The sequence below is a fragment of the Equus quagga genome, chromosome 6, assembly GCF_021613505.1.
Source record: "Equus quagga isolate Etosha38 chromosome 6, UCLA_HA_Equagga_1.0, whole genome shotgun sequence".
Taxonomy (NCBI): domain Eukaryota; kingdom Metazoa; phylum Chordata; class Mammalia; order Perissodactyla; family Equidae; genus Equus; species Equus quagga.
The window spans coordinates 57,049,194-57,071,762 of NC_060272.1; the positions used below are offsets into that span (position 1 = coordinate 57,049,194).

The 22,569-nt window shown below is 35.8% G+C and overlaps 2 protein-coding genes across 2 annotated transcripts in view; one reads left to right on the forward strand and one right to left on the reverse strand.

Moving 5' to 3' along the window:
* GTF2F2 (general transcription factor IIF subunit 2) overlaps positions 1-22,569 on the forward strand; it is a 148,717-nt gene that overhangs the window by 58,293 nt on the left and 67,855 nt on the right. The gene's annotated exons all lie outside the window — the stretch shown is intronic.
* KCTD4 (potassium channel tetramerization domain containing 4) lies at positions 12,294-22,304 on the reverse strand. Its single transcript, XM_046665049.1, has 2 exons — positions 22,136-22,304; positions 12,294-13,922 (listed from the first exon to the last, which is right to left on the reverse strand). Exon 2 carries the CDS (start codon positions 13,735-13,737, stop codon positions 12,958-12,960), a length of 780 nt encoding a protein of 259 aa, XP_046521005.1. The 5' UTR covers positions 13,738-13,922; positions 22,136-22,304; the 3' UTR covers positions 12,294-12,957.

The following is a 22,569-nucleotide window of genomic DNA, read 5'->3' on the forward strand; positions in this document are numbered from 1 at the left end:
CATAAATTTCCACTTATTTTCTTTTACAATGTCTTTAGAATCTGTAGTGATCTCTAGTTTCATTTGTGGTATTAGTAATTTGTATTTTTGCTGTGTATAGAATTCTAGGGTGGCAGATATTTTCATTCAACTTATGAAGATAGCAATCTTCAGTTGTTTTTGTCATGGAGAATTCTGCGTTTAGTTTTACTGCTACTGCTTTGAAAGTAATCTCCCTTTTTATTCATTGTGACTACTTTGAATTTTTTTCTTCAATTTTTACAGTTTTAATATGGTATTTCTAAATGTAGATTTCTTTTTTTTATTTTTTTTAATTATTTTTATTTTTTTCCTTTTTCTCCCCAAAGCCCCCCAGTACATAGTTGTATATTCTTCATTGTGGGTCCTTCCAGTTGTGGCATGTGGGACGCATGCCTCAGCGTGGTTTGATGAGCAGTGCCGTGTCCGCACCCAGGATTTGAACCAACAAAACACTGGGCCACCTGCAGCAGAGCGTGCAAACTTAACCACTCAGCCATGGGGCCAGCCCCTAAATGTAGATTTCTTTTTATTTAAGCTGCCTGGGATTCATTGAGCTTCTTGTATTTATTGATTGCTTTCTTCAATTGAAATTTTTCAGACACCATTCCTTTAATTGTTGCCTCTGTTCTATTTGTTTTTCTCCCCTCCTTCTGAGATTCTGATTAAACTAATGTTTTAAACATATGCTTAGCCTTTTCACTGTATCTTTTATATCTCTCTTCTGATTTTTCCATCTTTTTTCTTTCCATGCTGTATTCTGGAAATTTTTTTTCCCTGTATTCCAGCTCACTAAAGCTTTCTTTAGTTGTGTCTAGTTTGCTACTTAAACTTATCTATTGAGGCTTACATTTTGCTTATTTTTGATTTCTAAATGTGCTATTTGGGTTTTTTTTGAATCTATGACAGTTTTCTTTGTTCAGGAATGGAGGAATTGTTGGCAGTCATCTTTGGAGACTATCTACCATGACCACATTAAACCATTTTCAAGGCTTGACATTTCTCTGTTAGGATGGCCAGTGGATTGAAACTAGGTGATCGTTAGGGTGACCATGTAACTTACTATCCAAACTGGAACATTTTTGAGAGTAAGAAGAAGTGTTAGAAGCTAAACTGTCTTGGGAAACCAGGACTCATGGTCATCCTATTTACAGTTCATCAGGGGCTTTTCCATGTCCTGTTTCCCCTCACCCTGAGGGTATAGTACTTTGGGATTTTAACTTCTTATGGTAAGGAACTCGCCTGAGGCTTCCAACCTTGTGCAGGCTCTGGACTTTGATTCTTTTCCTCCCTTTCTCAGGAGACTGTCTAAACAGAAGGGCTCCTTCTCTGGATTGGCCCATGACCTCAGGGATTCTTGTTTTCCTTATATTTGGAGTTTGGTGATTACTGATTATCTTGTGGTCTTTTTGATACTTTAAAAGATTTTATTCAGCCTTCATTGTTGTTTGCAGTGGGAGATTTGATCTAAATAACTTAGCCCACCATTATAGGGACTAGGAACAAGTATAGTTAATTTATTTGAAGTAACAGAAGAAAGAGAATGGAAAGAATTGCTGAATATCAAATAAATGCTTCTTTTCCACAGGAAATATGAGTTCCCTTGGAGCTGGCCCCATGGCCGAGTGGTTAAGTTCGCACATTCTCTTTCCATGGCCCAGGGTTTCGCTGGTTCAGATCCTGGGCATGGACCTAGCACCACTCGTCAAGCCATGCTGAGGCGGCGTCCCACATGCCACAGCTAGAAGGACCCACAACTAAAATATTCAACTATGTACTGGGGGGCTTTGGGGAGAAGAAGGAAAAAGTTAAAAAAAAATAAATAAATAAAATAATAAAATAAGGGCTCCTTGTAACATCAGAGGATGAGGTGTGGATGTAAGGGTGGAAGGATTAAGGGATTGGAGTCATTATTATTTTTTTAACTCCAGGTTTCATTTTTTGACAATCTGTTGATTCTGTTATGAAAAATTAGGAAATTATTTTCCTCAAAAGAGAATTTTTCCATTTTTATTTGTTGTATTTTCACTTTATTGAGGCTTTAAAAATTAACATTCTGTTCTGCAACTAATTACCATACTGGTTAACCTTAGTATTAATTATAAATAGATTTATAGTTTTAGTTGATCATGCCAACTTATTCCTGAATTATTTACTTTCATTTATCTCCTCTTTGTCTCAATTTCAACCTTAGATCTTGTTTTTCAAAAAGGGTTCATGGGTGACTTTTACAAATATGCATAGTTTCTTTTCAGCTCCATTGTAGAATTTTAGTCTCCATTTTAGACTTGACATTTTGTGTATATTTTAGATATATAGTTATAATTATATATATAGAAAATAAATGATATAAATGACGTATATATCTTTTATTCTTTAAAGAGTTCTAGGCATTTAATGTTTATTTTTAAGCTGACTGTACACGAAATGCTTTTGTGGAAGAATTGATATACTTATTGAATCATACTTTCCTTTTCTCTCCTCTCCACACTTCCTGTCTTTATTTCCTTCAATTTTGAAATCTAATTTTTAATAAGTACATTTTATCTTAATTATAAGGTCTGATTTAATTTGGTCAGCATTGCTTATGTCATGTAAAAAAATGATTGGTCATTTTAGTTTTCTCTAGTTTTATGTGTTTATATTGAAATGGATTGAACTGTTATTTCTGCAGGCTTATATAATTGAAGCCTATTAATTACCTTAATGTATTGCTTTAATAAATTTTTATTTAATAAAAATTATTCAGTTAATTTTTCATGTATGTCTTAGTGTTTTCTTCAGAAAGGTATAGTGACATGCAGAAGGCATGACTTTTTCTTTTAAAGAAGTATATTTTTGTACTGGTAAATTGTCAGTCTCTTAGGTGTTCCTTGCCGTATAGTCATCAGAAACCAAAAGTGGTATTCAGATATGGCATCAATTCTCTTCATATACCTCCCTCCGTTTTTACTGGCTGCCTCAAGGAGAAAAGAGACACTCATTTCAACTAATGACAGCTTCGAATTTATTTTCTTATTCATAGTAGTTTTAAGGAAAGTTATTGTTGTTACTTCAAATAATAAATCAGAGTAAAAAAGGTAGGCCCAAGGAGGTTTTGGGGGAATTCCTGAATGAATAGCTAGGAGTGTTTAAAATGTGTCAGTTACTTACATATATAAACATTTCTCTCTGATGTTCTTAAAAAATTTTCAAGTGAGCTCAGCCTCTTACCTCTGAATCATTATTTACATTATAAAGTTGTCTGATGAACACTATTTTCATAGATGGAGGAAGAAAACCAATTTCTACTCTTCATACCTAGAAGGAGAATTTAGGTTGACAGAATGTATGTGTAGTAGTTGAGAGTGGTTCTGGAACCCAACTGCTGAATCAGAACACTCCTCAATCTCATTAGGAGCTCTGGGATCTTAGACCCACTTCTTTTCCAGATGAAGTTTCTCCGTTTGTAAATTAGACAGAGCAATAACAAAAATGCTTATAGCAAGGTGCCTGGCATGAGTTTAAAGCTCAGTAAACATTAGTGACCTTTTATTCTTTTTTTATTTTTTATATTTATTATTATTATTATTCTACACATATAATAAGAGCCCATAATTGTGTGGGCTAGGATTTTGAACAGAAATGAGCAATAGACTTAAAGGCAAGAGTCTTAAGCTACAAAGACAGTTTTAAATGTGTCCAGTGTAAACCTGTTTTTAAAATGTGGGTCTAAGAAAATGAATTGCTTTGGCCTGTATCAACTTACAGTGAAATTGAAAAGAAATTCATCATTAATGTGAAGCCAAGGAAAAGGTATTACTAGTGACTTTAGTTAGGTGTGTGTTCAATCCAGAAAGATTGACCAAGCAGTGCCATTGGTCCTATCCTTCTCCGTTTGATTTTATAAAAGATTGGTGGGAACTAGGCTAGCAGGCATCTTCCTTGAGTTCTTTAGAATAAGAACGTTTCTCTATGTGTCCTCATCCTGTTTGGTTATTTAAGACATCCTAAGTGACTGGAAGCTAAAAGTGCCTGTGTTCCAAGCAACATTGGGGCTTTTTAACTGTATTGGTCTTCGTTGGCATCTTTCATTTGTTAGTTTGCCAATTTTCGAAATACTTTTTCTTTCCAGTGGACTGTTTTACATATGTATTCTCATGTTTAAGACTTCTGATGATTTATAATTAATTTGCCTCCCAGGTGGCTGTGTAAAATAAGATTTTAAGCAATAACAACTTTATATTTTATCTTTTAAAGCTGTGTAACACAAAAACAATTAGTATGTATTTAGAAGTAAATATAAAGCTATGAATATGTGGGTGAATGGGTGTTGCCTCTTGAAGGATCATCAAATTTGGGCTATATACCCAGAAAAACTCACCTATCATTGTCCTTTGGGTCACTTTTTCTCTGACTTTTTAAAAAAAGCATCAGTGCCCCAGTATTTTAACTTAAGTGTAAAAAAGCTAGCGGTAGCTTTTCTTGATTCATCTGCTGACATGTTCTTGGCGAAAATGTCTAATTATTTGAGTAGTTTACCATAAGCTTTTGAATTTGGATAATTGATGATAATAATACTAGCTCCTTGAGGAACAAATGGCTGCCCTGCTGGTTAAGAACTCAGGCCTCTCTCTGTGTGAGGAGGTAGCTACTTAACTCTTTCTTCATTCATCCCTTGCTGTTTCTAAGCAGTTGGCTATGTCTGTCTTCCAGTTTCCACTACTTGAGTTTTCAAACTGTTTTTCTCTTTCCCAGTTTTCTTACTTCACTCTCTTCCAAAAGACTCTAAAACAGCGTACAAGACGCTTTTAATCCTAAGTCCTTTTTTTTTGCTTGCTTGATACTACAGGGAAACAGAGGAGGATTGTGCTCTCTTCTGGCCGCACTCATTCTCCTCCTCCACCCCCAAAGTGGGGGAGGGGAGTGTAGTCCGAAAGTTGACTCTATCTCAGAAATCTGTAAAGTTGTTCCTTTGCTTACTTGTTATATAAATACTCCCCCCACCCCCCATTTGCTTAAAGATATTCTACTTTTTCTTAGATGTTCTCATGGGAGAATTTTCAGTTCATTTTTAGAAATCAGTTTGGTGGTTATTTCCAGGTAGCTGTTCTTCTGGATTTAATCCAATGATTCTGCACCTGACTGAGGAAAGCTGCCTGGTTCACGGAGGTTTCTTTCCTGGTTAGACTTATTCCCTGACCTACCAGTCACCCCTTTTCTTTTCTGTGGTTGTGTCCCCACACATCTCAGAAATGGATTCTCTGTCCTAGTTTTTTCTTGCAGCAAACTCACCGGACTAGCCAGGTTCTCTTTTGGTTTGCGTCTTCCAGTTTCTTAAGCCAGGTCTCAGCCTGTCTAATGAGTCGAAGTGCCAGCCGTCCTTCAACATTATCTTGCCCATTTTGAAGGCACATATCCTCTCTGCAGAGTCTCTTGCTGAGTTCCTGGTGTCTAATCTGAAGGTGGCATCACACACTGGTTAAGAGCTTGGCACTTGGAGGTTGCTTGTAGCTGTGTGCCTGTGGCAAGTTGCCTAACTCTGTAGATCTGTTTCCTCATCTGTAAAACAGGGGTTCTAATACTACCCCTCTCTATCTCTTCCGGACGTCCCAAAATATCAGTGAATTAAACATTCTTTCTTCTTTGTGAAGGAAGTTCCAAGGTAAGAAGTCCAGGTATGGAATGGCGGTTCCGTGGTTATTAGGAACTATCTGCCATTGTTACTTTGTGGCTTCCATCCTCACAGTGATCCAGAATGACTGCTGCAGTTATAACCATCACATCTACATCCCAGGCAGCAAAACGGAGGCAATAGGGCAAGGCAGAAAGGCTCACCCAGCTTTGTAACCCTTTACAGGACCATATCCAAAAGTCACATCCTACAAGTTTTGCTTATATTGCTTCCATTGGTCAGCACTTGATAACTTGGCTACACCTAGCAGCCACAGAACACTGGGAAATATGGATTTGTATCTGCATACAATTGCCACCCTGAATCAGAGTTTGGTTACTAACAAAGAAGGGAAGAATGGGTATTAGGAAAGTAAGTAGCAATCTCTGCACTGAGATTTAAAGATAATACACTTTAAGTACTTAGTATAGTGCATGATACATAGTAACACTTCAGTGAGTGCTAGCCCACTTTTTCTTATTCCTTTCCACCCATTCATGTACTTTCCCGGGGAAGTGATCTTTTATAGCATAACACCTGCCACTTAAAGAAACAACCATAGATGATTTCTTTGAAGAGAAGAGGTAGGTAGGTAGTGGTTACTGCCTTGTTGGAAAACCAGTAGTTTCTGTAGAAGAGGTTTCAGCTTTTTTACTTCATTAGCAATTTTTAACATTTGTGGAGTTATGTCTCTTTTTACTGTAATTTTTAAATCCTCAACAGCTTTTCTTTCCCTGCATTAAACCAAAAAGACCACTGTTTGGTACATATTCATTTTTTAAAAGATAAAGGGGAATTGGGGCTGGCCCCGTGGCCGAGTGGTTAAGTTCGCGCACTCCACTGCAAGCGGCCCAGTGTTTGGTTGGTTCGAATCCTGGGCGTGGACATGGCACTGCTCATCAAACCATGCTGAGGCAGCGTCCCACATTCCACAACTAGAAGGACCCACAATGAAGAATACACAACTATGTACTGGGGGGCTTTGGGGAGAAAAAGGAAAAAAATTAAATCTTGAAAAAAGAAATAAAGGGAATTAAAGTTAATTCTACTAAAAAATGTTTTTATTACATCCTTTAGTTAAATGGAAAGTCTTAGGGTGATACAGAATGAAGATGGGGAATGATTTTACTTAAGGCATAGCCTCAGGGTTAACTGCCATATTTTTGTATCAAGTTTTGTTTTTATTCTGTATACCCATCATTTAGAGAATTTTACAATATACAATTTTTTGTTCTGTAATAGCAAGAGATATAGTTGAACCTCCTTTTCTTGCCTCTTATGAAGTATAATCTGCCTTATATCCAAATAATCTAAATTTTGATAAGATAGAATGAAGGGGGCAGGGAAATATAACTGGGAACCAAAATGACATTTTAGTAAAGCCTGCTTCTAGTTTTCAAGGTAGCTGAATATTTATATACTGAAACCTAATGCATTATATTTTGGCTGCGTGGTACCAAGTAACTGTATATGTGTCATAAATGCCTGTGGTTGGTCTTTTTGGTTTTGTTGTTTTATAAATCAATCACCTATCACTTTTAGATTCTTTTGTTTGGTGTTTCTCTTCAGTAATCATCTACCCTTTATTAATAATTATTTCTGTGCACAGCTATTTGTAGGCTTTCTTTTTTATTTCTGTAGGAGTTTCTTTAAAAAGATGTATACATGGATGAAAAAAATATGCAGAAATCAAAATAGTTTTGTTAGGATTTAGGATCTTGGGTGTCTGCATTCATACTTATTTTAAATGTTTTTAAAAAATAAATGTAAATAAAAATTTATTGAACGGTATGATACCTAAAGCAAATGCTAAATGGTCTAGTTTTCTTGTAAAATCACATCAAGTCATAGAAGGTTATCAAATTCAAGCAATCATTCAGATTAAAATTAATATTCAACAGTTCTTAAGAACCTTAAAAACATTAGTTAATAAACATCTGTTATAATGAGGCAAAATCAGCAGGGTGGAATTAAGAAGAAATCAGTAGATCTGCTCAATTTTACACTTTAATGATGTAGAAAATATGTACTAAACATTCTAGAGGACAGTAATCAAAATTACTTTTGAGGGGCCAGCTCGGTGGTGCAGTGGTCAAGTTCACACATTCCACTTCTCAGCGGCCCTGGGTTTGCCAGTTCATATCCCGGGTGTGGACATGGTACCGCTTGGCAAAAGCCGTGCTGTGGCAGGCGTCCCACATATAACGTAGAGGAAGATGGAGACGGATGTTAGCTCAGGGCCAGTCTTCCTCAGCAAAAAGAGGAGGATTGGCAGTAGTTAGCTCAGGGCTAATCTTCCTAAAAAAAAAAAAAATTACTTTTGAAAAGTTGGCCCTGTCTTCAAAAAGGACTTTTTGGGGCTGGCCCAGTGGCCTAGTAGTTGGGTTTGTGCACTCTGCTTCAGTGGCCTGGGGTTTGCAGGTTTGGATCCTGGGCAGGGACCTATGCATCACTCATTAAGCCATGCTGTGGCGGCATCTCACATACAAAATAGAGGAAGATTGGCACAAATGTTAGCTCAGGGACAATTTTCCTCAGGCAAAAAGAAGATGGGCAACAGATGTTAGCTCAGAGCCAGTCTTCCTCACCAAAAAAAAAAAGAATTTTCAAAAATTAATTAGATCTTTTTTTTTAAAAAAACTAACAAAACTTGCTTTTAAATGTAGTTGAATACTCCTGAATCCTGGATTTGGAAAGACCTGTTGTGCTGTTAGATTAACTGTGTTATATTTTATGCTAGAGAACAGGTTTTTTAGGACAGATTATAAAGAAGTGTATTATAATTGTTTCCCTCTTTAATATCCAATTTAGTATTTTTCTAAAATAACTTGTGATTTAACTAAAACTAAAATTTGTGCATTTTACATACAAATTGCTTAGTATTGTACATTTTTTGCATTCTTGGAAAAATTTAATTAAATGTAGGTAATTTCTGACAGCTTATTAAATTTTATATCAGTGATTTTTGTTTGATAGAAACTCTTGAACTATTGTATGTTTTTGTCAAGAGAAGTAGGAATACAGTCACCTCTTTATAAATTATTTTAGGCAGATTTTAAATTTCATCTTAGATATTTTCCCTCTGCCCAGCACACTTTGCTTTATCATCACTCCCTTGGTGTTTCTTCACAAAAGCAAATTAATTTTATTATTAGCTTAAGCAAAATATGATTAGGAAGATAAGTCTGCTACAGAAGTAGCCATTATATATTTCAAAGCTAAATACAAATAATTTCTAAGATGCATGCTCTTTTGGATAGTCCATATTACATCTCTGCTTTATTAGCAAGGTTAATTATGATTCAGATGCTCTAAGTTTAACCTTGGGTGACATAATTGCAGTTTAAGGCATTTAATCATAATTTATTAGGGGTATCTTTTAGATTGTCTTATCACATATATTACTGCTGACTGATTTTAAATTGCTGATGGAACAGCTGCAATTATTATTTTGTTCTTGTAGATTTTATACGTGAAACTAGAAGATAAAAGTTCTAAGAAACTCATCGTATGCATTTTTAAACTAATACAAATGAAAACTGCGTTTGCCTGTAGCAATTTAAAGTGTATTCTGTGTCTTATTGTATTCATCACAGTATTAAGCATGAGTTTGTTAAAAGTTCTCTGTTCTGTTCATGTCTAAGTTGAAAGCCTAATTAATGTAAATGTGCATTTTTGTGCCTTTCATTCATGGTTATATCATGAAGATACCTTTATACTGGATAAGGTACAAACTAGTGCTTATTGAAAGCCTGTGATGGGTGAGGCATGTTACATATAGTTTAGAATTTAATTTAAGCCTTATAAAAGCTCTATCAACTAATCGTTATCTGCATTTTACTATGAGGGTGTTGAAGTTCAAAGAAGTTAAGAATCTTGCTTATGTCATGTAAGCAAGTTAGTGGAAGTTAATTAAATTTGAACCCAGGTCTGACTCCAGAGCCCATGTGTGTTTCACTGTGCCATACTTTTTCCTCAAAGTCTATCAGTTTTCTGGACTGTACAGGTTGTAGAATGTTAACCTCCTTTTCAGCAAACCTGATAAGTGAAAATCTAGATTTGCCAATAGATAAGTTTGGGATATTCTTTACTCTTGTGAGATGATTCACCTCATGTTCTTTAAATGACACAATATGACATTAAAAATATTATTTGCTTTCCCAAAATTTGGTTTTTCACTCAACATTTTAAGAACACCTGCATTGTGAGATTTTATCAAGTGAGGCAAACGTGTATTTTGATATTCTGTATTCAGCACATACCCATGAATGCCTGTTTTATGCCAAGTTCTAGGTGTTAGAGATATAAGGGGCCTACAAAAGCAGAGATGGTTTCTGCTGGCCTTGGAACTAGTATATCTGGGTTTCAAATCTTGGTCCCACCTTTACCTCTTACTAACTGTATGATCTGAGCAAGTTCTTTAGCCCTGTAAGTTTTTGTTTCTTTGTCTTTAAGAAGGAAAGAATAATAGTACCTTTCTTGGGTCATCATGAGGATTAATTGAGATAATGTATGTTCATAATGTGGTGTCTGGCATGTAATAAAACAATAAATGTTACCTTTTATTATCATCTTAAAATAGCACTTGAAGTATAAGTTGTTGTCTTTAAAAAAATAACTGAACAAGCTTAATCGGTATCATTGTCTTCAGTCTGGGATGTAGTCCTCTTTCTTATATTATTTGAAAAGTCTCATGATTGTTTTCTTTCGTTTGTTCTGTGCACTGCCATATACATTTTAGAGATATAGAACACCATAAGCTGTGTTTTTATTTTTCGTATTTTAAGGACAGTGCTAGAATCATATAAGAGTATATATGTTTAGCTCTTGGCAAGCATAGCAACCTATTTTTTATTACTTTCTGAAAAAGAAGATAAAGAGTAACTTTGTGATTTGTTCTTTGGAGCAATATTTACCTATGAGGAAAGATTTGAGGAAGAAATTCTTCAGTGATTGCAAACAAAAACATTAGGACAGCTTCACTCTGACTTATAATTGGCATTTTATATGATTTCTTGAGTTTTTGAATGGAAAGTATTTCTAAGTATTTTTAGAAAATAGTAAAATTTAAAACTAGGTGTTTTCTATACACTTACAATATTTAGGCACTTGAATATGTAAATCCAAGTGCAAATAATTTTGAAAGGTTACACAAGAGTAATTAATCTAGTCAAATTTCCTTCTAGATTATTTAAATTGTTTTAGGATATTGTGTTTTATCAAAAGCTTGAGGAATTAAATGCATGCAGGTATGATTTTTTAGAGATATACATAAAAATACATAACAGATTTATTTAAGTAGTGGTTTCCATCAATAATAATTTTGTTATAATAGTTAAATTCTCTTTTTGCGAATTGATGCAAAAACCTTACTTATAATACTTCTAAGAAGAATTGTTCAGCTATGTCTCCTGTAAAAAGGTATGTCAGGGCTATATTTATTATCTGTAATGAAATCCTGTTAGAGAGAATCTTGCTTTGAGGTTAAATCACTACCATTTTTTTCATTACCAAAGACCAAATGCCAAGGAAAAGTCAACTCATAAGCTGGAAAGGTAGAGAAACAGTTCAATTATAATGACTGCTAAAGTAGATTTTACTGTTTTTTTCTATTTCATAGTTCCTTAAATCCTGATTAAGCCATTTTAAAGTACATAAAAGAGAATTTGATGTTTTAGTTGAAACATTTTTTTCTTCTCATGTATAAAAGATTGTGTGCTTGATGTGTTTTTTTGTTTTTAATGTGTATTTTTTAAAGGACTTTTTAGATTTTAAAGTATTTCTTTTACTATGTACAGCCAACATTTGTATTACCTTAGATGTTGTAACTGGAAGTCAGTTATAGTTCTGAGAATGAATATTAGCTTTGCTGCTAATTTATTCTAAGTTTTTATGGGTAAGCAAACTTTTGAGTGTAAGCTAATTTATGTAACCTCAGTCAAGATTTTCAGAAATCTTTCTTTCAAATTTATTAAAATTAAGATTTAGTTTCCAGATTTAATGGTTAAATTTTAAAGGAGCAAATTTAAGATATAATGTGTTCTTAGAAACCAGAGAAAATAAGTGTCATAGAAATGACTTAGCTGGTTTTTAGGAGGAAAAAAATGCATTCACATTTAAGGCTAAGTTTCTGGAATGTGTCATTGAGACAATATATAAAATTTAATTTTAAAAAATAACTTCTTGTTTAGCTTGAAGAGATTAACATAACTCATTGAGTCTGAGGTTTAGCATCAAAAGAGGTACTGAAAAGAATCAATAAAGTTCTTTTGTAAGAATAATGTTTAGGGATGCTCATTTAATATTTTTGAGCTTGAAAAATGAATAGATGTTTAAGGTGATTCTGAAAATGAACTCTATTATTCTGATACCACATACTCTGTTGAAAGTAAGTTATCCATCTGTGCTGCACCTCAGCCTGCAAAGAAATGAATTTGCTGATTTTTGTCACTTGCAAGATCAGCCAGGGTTACTGTAGCCTGCCACTTAAAACATCAATGCATAGTGTACGAAATCATCAAGCAATACTGTTTGTTTCAAAAGTGACACATGTAACTTTTATTGTAATTATTAATACAAGCAAAGAAGCTAGTAGTGCTTTTATTTTTTTATTGTCATCAAGCAGTTTTCTAGGAATTTTCAGCAATATATCAATCCAGCTATAATTCTAGTATGAAATACAGGAACTATGAATATGCTTTTGGTGCCTACCATTAAAAATTAAATAAAAAAATTAAATCAATAGCTTCAATATCTTCTTACAGTCTCATTTGGTTTTACTATAGCTCTGTTTTAGTAGATCTGCACATTTATTTTGCTCTCAGTGGTTAATTTTACCACTGAGTTCAGTTTCTTTGTAGATTTTGCCATAAGTAGAAAGAATTTTAAATCTTCTAGCCCCTTCAAATATTTCATTACCATTTATTTAATTGAACGATAGATAATGCACATGCTTGTTCATTGTGCAAGTACCCAAGACATTCTGATTGAAAGACAGCTTAAGGAAAAATAAACAAGTAGCAAAAGCATTCAGTCTTTATTTACAATATATAGAAGATTGCTGTTTTCATTTTGAGTTTCATTTTAAGAGTCTGATCAGCAGGAACACCCTAGAGAAGGACATCTTTAGCGATAGAATTTACATACCGTTAGCTCACAGTAATTGATTAGCAGCAGGGCTCTGAGTACAGAGCTAGCTGGGCACGTTGTTTGGGATGCCTTTGATGCTGTGGTTTTCCGAAGCTTGCTGGCTGCGTGCTTGTTGCCTTTGTTCGTGACACAGGTAGTTACTTGATAAAATGAAGTGCATCGCTGTGAACAATTGACCCTTTGGAACAATCCAGGCTGGTCAACAGTCTAAAACCACACTTTAAGGCCATCATTATAGCCTCAAACTTAAGAGTTTCCAAGGTACAGACAAAGGTGTTGTCTTCCTTTAGTACAAGTCGAGTGCCATTTTCAGACTTTATGAAGTATTTAAATTGAATGATATTTGATGATATTGAAAACTCCTCAGGAAATCCATCCAGCCTGCTTTTGGACACCAGAACAATGCGAGATTTTATTTTTGATATGAAATCAGGAGCATTACAGAAGATTCTCAGTCCTTGTGAGCGATCATGGTTATCTGTTATTTCCAAGAAAGTAGTCTCTCTGGGTGTTAGCTGTTCTTTTTCCCACCTGGATTTCACCTCCTCCGCCAGTCCCTTGAGCTGAAAGAATTCTGCTTCTTGTGCAAGAAGTTGATTTTCTCGAAACCCTTCGGGCAGTAGAAGTTCTCCATTTCGTAGGAAGTTTAGGACATGTCTGAAGAGGAGCCCATCCCTGTCTATGAAATAATGACCATCGGCATCAAACGGGCAGAGAATTTTTCCATTCACTATACCTTCAAGGAAAGTGTCTGGGTACTTGGTCAGTGTTTGCTTTTGAGTAATGTATAAATATCCACCAACGTTGAGAGTCATCAGTGTGGATTTGCAGTTCTTTCCTTGGTCAGCATCTTCCAGGCTGTTGTGTTTCCCTTCATACTCCTTTTCTTTTTCTCTTCTGTTTATTTTACGCTCCATTTTTGACAATCCTATTTCAGCTTGTTCTTCTTGGCTTTGAGATTTTTAAAAAAGAAACACTACCACACAAACACGCCTTTATTCAGCCCCAGCCTGGTGGTGGAATGGAAATGCTGGCAGCTTCGCCTGCGCTGTCAGCTCAGTTTTGCAGTAGGTGGCGTATCAGCTATGTATGCAGGAGCTTTCTGGAGTAAGACGGAAAAGAGATAATTTGCATTTAACTGTATCAGGGAAGGAATTTGTTGTGAAAAGATTTTCATGTATATTCTTTGAAGTGATAAAAGTTACTTAGAATAAATTTAATTTCCTCTTGGCAGTTAAGCAATTACAAATGTTTAATTCTCCAGCTAAGTATGAACTTTTATCCATTTCTAAATGTCTTTTGAGATTAATCAGGTAAGCTTAATATTGAATAACATTGTTTTCTTTTGGAGAATAATGTATGTTGAGTTAGTATCATTGTTTAAGGTAAATCATAAATGGCAATCCTAAAGAGAAAGGAACTAGGTGTATAGAATTTTCTCTCCTATAAAGAGTTACATGTTTCACAGTGGTGTAGTCATTTTAGAGGCCCAAATGAGAATATTTAAACCTGTTAGTTGTGACATTGCACTTGAATTTAATTGGACTTGCATGTGATTCTGGTTTTGGGATCTTTGCAAGTGAGAAGAAATTTTCTTAATGTCCTTTAACAAAATGTTCTGTTATTTTATTTGCTTTTGGACCCTAAAGGTAAAAAATCAAATATACAGGCCTTGCAATAATCATATCCTTTTATTGGGTTAAGCTTTCCTATGGAACATTCATAAGCTTGTTTCACCCTAAACCTGCTTCAGTGCTGAACAAAGACTTGGACTGCTGTAGAAAATACTATCATTCTGTGTGTGTCTGTGTGTGCGCACGCGTACACATATGTTTGAGAAGATAAAAGACAGACATACTCAAAATACCTACTGTAAAATAGTGTCATGGGAAAGTTGGTTGATTTTTTTCCCCCAGTGTTCTTTCAAAGGTGAAAGAAAGGACCAAAGCCTATGCTTTTTTTTTTTTTTTTTTTAACTTGGGAGCTGGAACAGTGTGAGTCTGGTGTTTTTCCCCTTTTGTTTTTTTTCTCCTTCCCCTGTAACTTGCCTTCCAAAGCATTTTAGGGATCTGAGCTTTCATTTCTAGAATTTAAAGGCCCAGTGGTAAGAAATTTGAATGTTGTCCCCAGTACACTTTTACTTGACTGGTCTATCTGCTGAATTATTCTGAGGAACTACATTGTTCTCAGAATTAGACTTTAGATTTTACATTGCCTTATATTTAGATTACATTAAAGGTATTTCTAAATTATTCAAATTTGTGTTGATAGAAATATTGGAGCAGATTCTTGTAAAAATACTTACCTTTTATTTTCTCTAAACAATGTTAGATTTTCTTCAGATATAAAAAAATTATATCCTTAATTATGGCATATTTTGAATTTAACATTTATGTGTCATTGAGATTATCAAAGGTCCATTGAAATTAAACTAGAAATCTAAGGCATAACATTTTTAGGGTTAAGTTTTTGCTTAGAGACCGTGAAATTCAGTCTTCTCATTTTGCCAAAGATAAAATTGCATTCTAGAGAGTTTTTAGTGTTTTATCTAGACCTTTACAGCTTGTTAATAGCAAGCCAACACTTGGACTACAGCTTCCTCTTAGTGCTGCATCATTTAAGAAGAGTTTTTACTCTTATATTCTAACAATTTCGTGTATGTTGATTTTGCTTTTTTATAATCTAGTCTTTTCTATGGATGTGACTTTTTAGGAAATACTGAATAGGTTTTCTTTTTGGTACAACTTTGGATATTTATTCATAGAATTCTTATGTTAACAGTCACTGCTCATGAGTAGCATCGTGTAACAGCAAAATCAATAAAGGCATAACAATTTCATGTATAGACATAGTCTTCTGTAATAATGAACTTCTTGGGACATAAGAATTAATTGAACATAACTGTAGTGTAGTGGTGGAGACTGCTAGAATTTTCTTTGTATGTTTAAATAAAGTGATGTAGTTGAATAGTATGTGATACTTGGTCTGCTTCCTTACACTCTCTTTGGCCCATTTGTAGGTGCTTTCATAAGGAGGCCTTGAAGCTAGTGCTGCTAGAGGATGGGCTTCCACTGGGCGGGGAGGTGAGGCATCACTGCTGGAAGTTGGACTGCTGACTCTTCATCACTCCAGGGCCGCATTATACTTGCTAACTCGCTCATTTCTGGTTTCTGCTGCTTGGTTTTTAAAACTGCTGATGCATGTCTTTGTTTCTGCTGGCTTGCTTTGACAGACTCTGAACCACCCCATCGTGTGCCTCTAACCCTTGATTGCGTTTTCTCCCTCTAGAATTCACTTCGGTGTTCTTGGCTTCTGCAGAGCTGACACATGTGATTTGTTTGCCACCTGTGGCCTAGCAACAATAGTGTAATGGAAGCCTTGTCTTAGTGCCTGACTGGAGGCTGGTGTGAATCCATAGGACTTTCCTTTTGTGTCTTGTTGCCTCCAACTTGCAGTCTTAAAAAAGAAAAATGGAACCAGTAGGCCCCACCTTATCCCCATTACTCCACATTATCCCCATTAAAGCATGATGATTGCAGTTTATAGAAATTGCAGGGTTTTGTTGATCTTTGCTGCTGTTATGGTATACGTGCCCCTTAGGAGAAAGCCAGGTTGTCTTCTTTTTAGTCTATTCTAAGCTTATGTTTACTTGCTTGGGGGCAGAGGTGGAGTGTGGGGAGAGCTTGTGCTATCTAGCGTCACTTGGGTCCACACAACCCTAAAACTATAAAAATGGTGCTTCAGTAGCTATGCCAAGGGAAATATCCATGGTTTATGCGATTACATTTCTCTGCCTCACTGCCGATACACACGGGAATTAATCAGTTCAGTGGTTTCAGCAAAAGGGCTTAACCCACACGTCAGAGGTAGCTCAGTTAGATCCACTTGACCGCTAGACTTGAAGATTTCATCTGCTTTGCAGGCCGAAAGATAAATATTTTAAAAAGGTAGGGACCCTGTTTTCTCCTCGCTACCATAGCCCTTTATTAGAGTTACGTCACCTCTGTCTTAGACATCTGTAATCACCCATATAAAAGAGCCCTTTAGCCAACTTTGAGGATTTAAACAATGCCACTGTTAGGTTCTTGGTATGAGTATATCCATTGGTTAGGCCCAATGCCTCACCAAATTCTAGCAAAACTCTCCACTATGTGGTGATGTTAATCTTCTGTTATCTGCATTAGGCGGAACTTATTCTAGGCCACTGGGAGGAATTCCCAAATTATCTACCAACTCCTGATGGGAAATGAGGTCATTGTCATTACCATGACTGACACAGGACTTCATCATAATATATGCTTGCTCTGTTTATATGCCAGAGATAATCCCATGCCATGGGAGGAAATGGAACCTTACCAAGAAGGTATCTCTCCTGACGGGAAGATAGGAGATTTGATAATTCCCCTAGACTCAACAGATCACTCTTCTGTGAAATTCAGACATTTCTTTTCAAGGAAAAGGGATGGTCTTAGGAACTGTTTTTAATAAGAGCACTGTACTTCTGTCTCCACATTCCCCACTTTCACCAAATCTTTTTGGTTGTTTTTACCTGCATGCTTTTATGCCTGTCTTTTAAAAAGATTAGTTCCCATTACCTTAGAAAGAAAGTAAAAGCAACTACAGCTAGAGCAGCAGCTGTCAATTTTTGCTTAACCCTGGCACTGTGTCTTTGTTCTGGACTTCCCCACATTTTTTCAAGCCTGTTGATCTGTGTCTTTCTTCCTCACTTAAATTTGATACCCATCTACCTGACTCCCTGATCATCTTTATCTGTTCATTTTCCAAAATCTGGGTAACCCTTGGCCATCTGACTTGTGTCCTCTAATTCTCCTTTGCCTTGACTCTCCTATGTCTTTTGAAAGTTGTTTCTCTTTCTTATGTATTGCTTGCTGCTGCTGCTTCATAGCCTCCTGTTCATAGCGTTGAATGTGAGAAACATTCATTTTGATATTCAGCTATGTTCCTCTTGTGTGTTAAAAAATAAAAATAAATTACGCAGTGTAATGTATTAACATACGTTAAGGATAAAGGATTTTTCTGTGCTAATCTAATTCTGCTTGAATGTCAGAACTTTTTGTTTTGAAATAGAACCTTCACCTGCAGTAGATGTTGTCTGGTGCTGGGATTGTACTGACACAAGTTCTACCTCACCTACCTTATGCAGCTGATTGACCACAGTGTCTCCCCAACTATGCAGAGTGCTTGACTCGTCCTAGGACTCACTGGATAAAACCTCTAGCAGGAAGGTGATGTGGATGTGCAATTCCAGTCAGATAAATACACTTGTAAAATGTTTTGCAGTGTTGAACTGAGTCTTCAAAGAAGCCCAGGAAACTTCGGTACATTAGCAAATTTTTAAGCCTCATTTGAGGAGTGTAGAAAAGAATAAAGCACTATCTATCAAAAGGAGCACAAGTAAAAATGACAGACTAAATGAGAAGTTCAGGCGAAATTCCATTCCACGTTTCTTTGCTTTTCATTATGGCAGTAGTCTTGAAAACAATTTGCAAATCTTATTAATTCATATTTTAAATGTACTTTGGGAGATAAGTGTTTCAGGGAAACCTGTGTTTTATAATTCTGTAAGCAGAAGTCATTTAAGTTTTTTAAAATGAGTTTTCTCTTTTTCGAAGTGTAGCCTATGCCTTATTATTCACTGGAAAATTTTATTGTAACTAGATGAACAGAGCACTTCTGTAAGCCATCAAATGAACATTGAAATTATATAATTGTATAGAACTCATTTTTGTAGTGCTATTTGGCAAAAGTAAATTTACCTTCTCTTTGAGGAGGAGATATTTTAAGTTAATTACCGTTATCTACAATCTCAAATGAGGCACATGCCTTTGAAACCTTGTAAAAGTAATATTGGTATGAAATCAGTGACCGAAAGGGTCTCTGCTCCCAGTGCTGTCTCCTACCACTGTCCTTCTGTTATCCTCTTATCTTTAGATCATCTTGTTTCTTTAGAGATGAGATGGTATGGAGGAAAGAGAGGAGGCCTGAACAGCAGGACAAGATATGATGGTTTATAGGAGCAAATACAGTTTCTTACTTACAGAGAGTAGAGTGATTATAAATTAGGGATGGAAAACTCTATCATATTGGACATTTTTTCACATTTAACATTTCTGGAATCAGACTATGTCTTAAAGTCATTGGCTTGTAAGTGTTTTGTGGCAGTATGTTGTCTTTCTTAGTGACACATAAATCATGGTTAATATTACAATTGATGGTATCTTAGATTTGATGAAAGCATTTGAGCAGTTTGGTAAACTGTTACCCACATACAACCAGAAAATAAAATTAACAGAGAGACAGGGAGAGGAAAAGAGGGGGAGGGAGGAAGGGGGGGAGGGAGGGAGACAGAGATGGGGGGAAATATGCAGAGAGAGAGAAATATCAGGGCAGCAGTTCTCAATCCTGGCTGCTGCATGTTAGAATTATCTAGCGAGGTTGTAAAAATATCATTAGCTCTTCCGCACACAATGCAGTTAGAGTAGAATCTCTGGGCCCAGTATTTTTTTAAAAAAGCTCCCAGGTGATTCTAATGATCAAGCAGAGTTGAAGAGCCACCATATTAAGGAAATTGATGAACTCAGGAAAGGGAGTTAATTTCAAAGGAGTTCTTTTTATTTTCTTTCTTTCTTTCTTTTTTTATTGCAGTAACATTGGTTTATAACATTATATAAACTTTTGGTGTATGTCATTTTTTTTTTCAAGATTGGCGCCTGAGCTAACATCTGTTGCCAATCTTCTTTTTTCTTCTTCTTCTTCAAAGCCCCCCAGTACATAGTTGTGTATTCTAGATGTGAGTGCCTCTGGTTGTGCCATGTGGGATGCCGCCTCAGCATGGCATGATGAGCGGTGCCATGTCTGCACCCAGGATCGAAACCGGCAAAACCCTGGGCTGCCAAAGCGGAGCATTCGAACTTAACCACTCAGTCACGGGGCCGGACCCCGGGTGTATGTCATTATATTTCAGTTTCTGTGTAGATTACATCACGTTCACTACCCCAAGACTATTCACAATCCATCACCATACCCATGTGCCTAATCACCCCTCAAAGGAGTTCTTAGTGATGAGGACATAATTTCTACCCTGTAGTTGTGAGGGTAACTTACTAATAAAGTATCTTGAAAACCATAAAGCACTAAACTAGCCTATGGTATTACTACTGTTACTATTTAACATCGTGAAGAGAATAGGAGTTATTGAGGATGAAATTAATGAAACTTGAATCATTTTCAGTTGACTTAAAAATGTGTGCCATCATATTGTCTATAAGTATTTCACTAATATTGTATCCATCAACTATATTGCAGTCTGTCTAGGCACAGGGGCCTGCATTTTTCTTCCTTTGTACCCCTCATCATATCCAGCACAGTGTTTGGCACTGTTTAACTTTAATATAGCACTATAGTAAAGTGCTTTCTCCAGGATACTTAATCTTTCCTGGAAGGATTTGTTTTTCTATCCATTTAATCACTTTTGCTGTTGTTTTTGAATTTTCTCTGATTTCAAGTGCAGCAGCCAAATGGTGCAAAGCTGGATTGCACCCTTTGATATAGGTATAACTAAAACAAACTATTATAGTCCAGTGGTCCCCCTTATCCATGATTTTGCTTTCCACCATTTGTTATCGATGATCAGCTGCAGTCTGAAAATGTTAAATCGAACATTCCAGAAATAAACAATTCATGTTTTAAATTGCCCACCATTCTGAGTAGCATGAAGCATTCTCGAGCCTTCCTGCCCCATCCTGCCTGGAGCCATGAATCAGCCCTTTGTCCAGAGCATCCACACTACCTGCCACCCATTAGTCACTTAGTAGCCCTCTTGGTCAACAGATGGACTGTCGAGGTATCGCAGTGTTTGTGTTCAAGTAACCCTTCTTTTACTTAATGGCTTCAAAGCACAAGGGTAGTGATGCTGACAATTCTGATATGCCAAAGAGAAGCCTTAAAGTGCTTCCTTTAAATGAAAAGGTGACAGTTCTCCACTGAATAAAGAAAGAAAAAAATCATATGCTGAGGTTGCTAAGATCTGTGGTAACTTTTATTACAGTATATTGTTATAATTGTTCTATTTTATCATTAGTTATTGCTTTTAATCTCTTACTGTGCCTAATTTATAAATTAAACCCTATCATAGATATGTATATATAGGAAAAAGCATAGTATATATAGTATTTGGTACTGTCTGCGGTTTCAGGCATCCACTGGGGTTCTTGGGACATATCCCCCACAGATAAGGGGACTACTGCACTATGATTTTCCTGCCCCTTTTCATTTATTATTACAATATGGCATTACTTTGTGTTTTTTATGAAGCTGTATTTTACTTCTGGGTTTTATTCAGCCTCTTATTCTTGAGAGCATCTTTGAGGTTAGGTATTATATGTGTTTATACATCATCACAACATAATGACCACATCTGTATTTAAAAGATTTGTATATTGATTAATTATGTATATGATGTAACAAGCAAAAAGGAGACTATAGTGTAGTATAGGAGGAATGATAACTTGTGAACTTGCTTTGTAAACATTAAAACAGACAAATGTTTGTTTTTAAAATGCTCATTCACTAAGTTATTTCATTGATCAAAAGTTTGTTATGGCTTCTGTAGGCTCATAGAACAGTCCAAACTCCTTTGCACATTTAAGGCCTCCATCTTTGTTTTTGCACCTTAGCTGATGACTTTCCTTTCTACTCCTGGGCAACCAGTCTTATTATTCACTGATACTCTTTGATCAGCATTACAACGTATCTTGTACAGGAGTGTACATAAAACCTTCTTTCTTCCATTGCATAGGGGAAAAGTTGAAGAGCAGTACCATGACTAAGAAAGTTGAGATGTTTTCTAAATCCTACGTATAGTGCTCAAATTATGGTTTCAGTGTTTGATTTAAAATTGGGAATTCCCAGCACATTAGATGTATTTGTAATTTGAATGTCATTCCAAGAAAACATACTACACAGACAGTCGATTTTGAGGAGTACTTATATCATTGTTCATTTGTTTTGAGGTCAATAAATGCTAATGCTGTATGTTTACTGAAATCTGAGCATGATCTTTTATTCCTAACATTCCTAAGGTTAAATAGAGATCAGAACATCAATTCACAAATTTGAATAGAATAAGGATCTCCTTATTAATATAGGAATTATAAGTTTGCCTAACTGGTTTGTTAAGATGCCAAGTAGCTTGTAGTAATAGGCCTTACCCTGTGAACCCCAGACAAAATACTGCTAGGAAGAGATTTTAAATGAGAAGAATGGAGATTAGTAGGAATATTAAAAATGGTTTACCTTTTAAATGCACCTGTGGAAATAGTATTTCTTCAGTCCTTTTCCAGAGAGGATAGACTCAGATGTGATGTACATAAGAATCAGGAAAGTAGCTTCAGAGTCTCAAGGATAGTCCAAAATCTTGGTTCTAGCCCACTTGTCTGTGTTTTAACTTGAGTTGCAGGTGCTCTTAAAGGCCTCCACATTGAACTGGACTCAGAGTAGTCCTGTGGAAATGAATACCTATAACTTCCTGATGCCTAACATCTTCCTTGCATACCTTCTCTCATTACTTACATGCCACTGCTAATAAGCACCCTTCCTGCTTGCTTATTACTTTAACTTGTTTGAACTAGGTGTGCCCTTAACTTGTAAAAAGTGCCAGTCAGTTATTTCTCTTGAGTTCTTCAACACAGAGTATATCTCAAGTTGAGATAAAGAGTAGGAAAATCCCG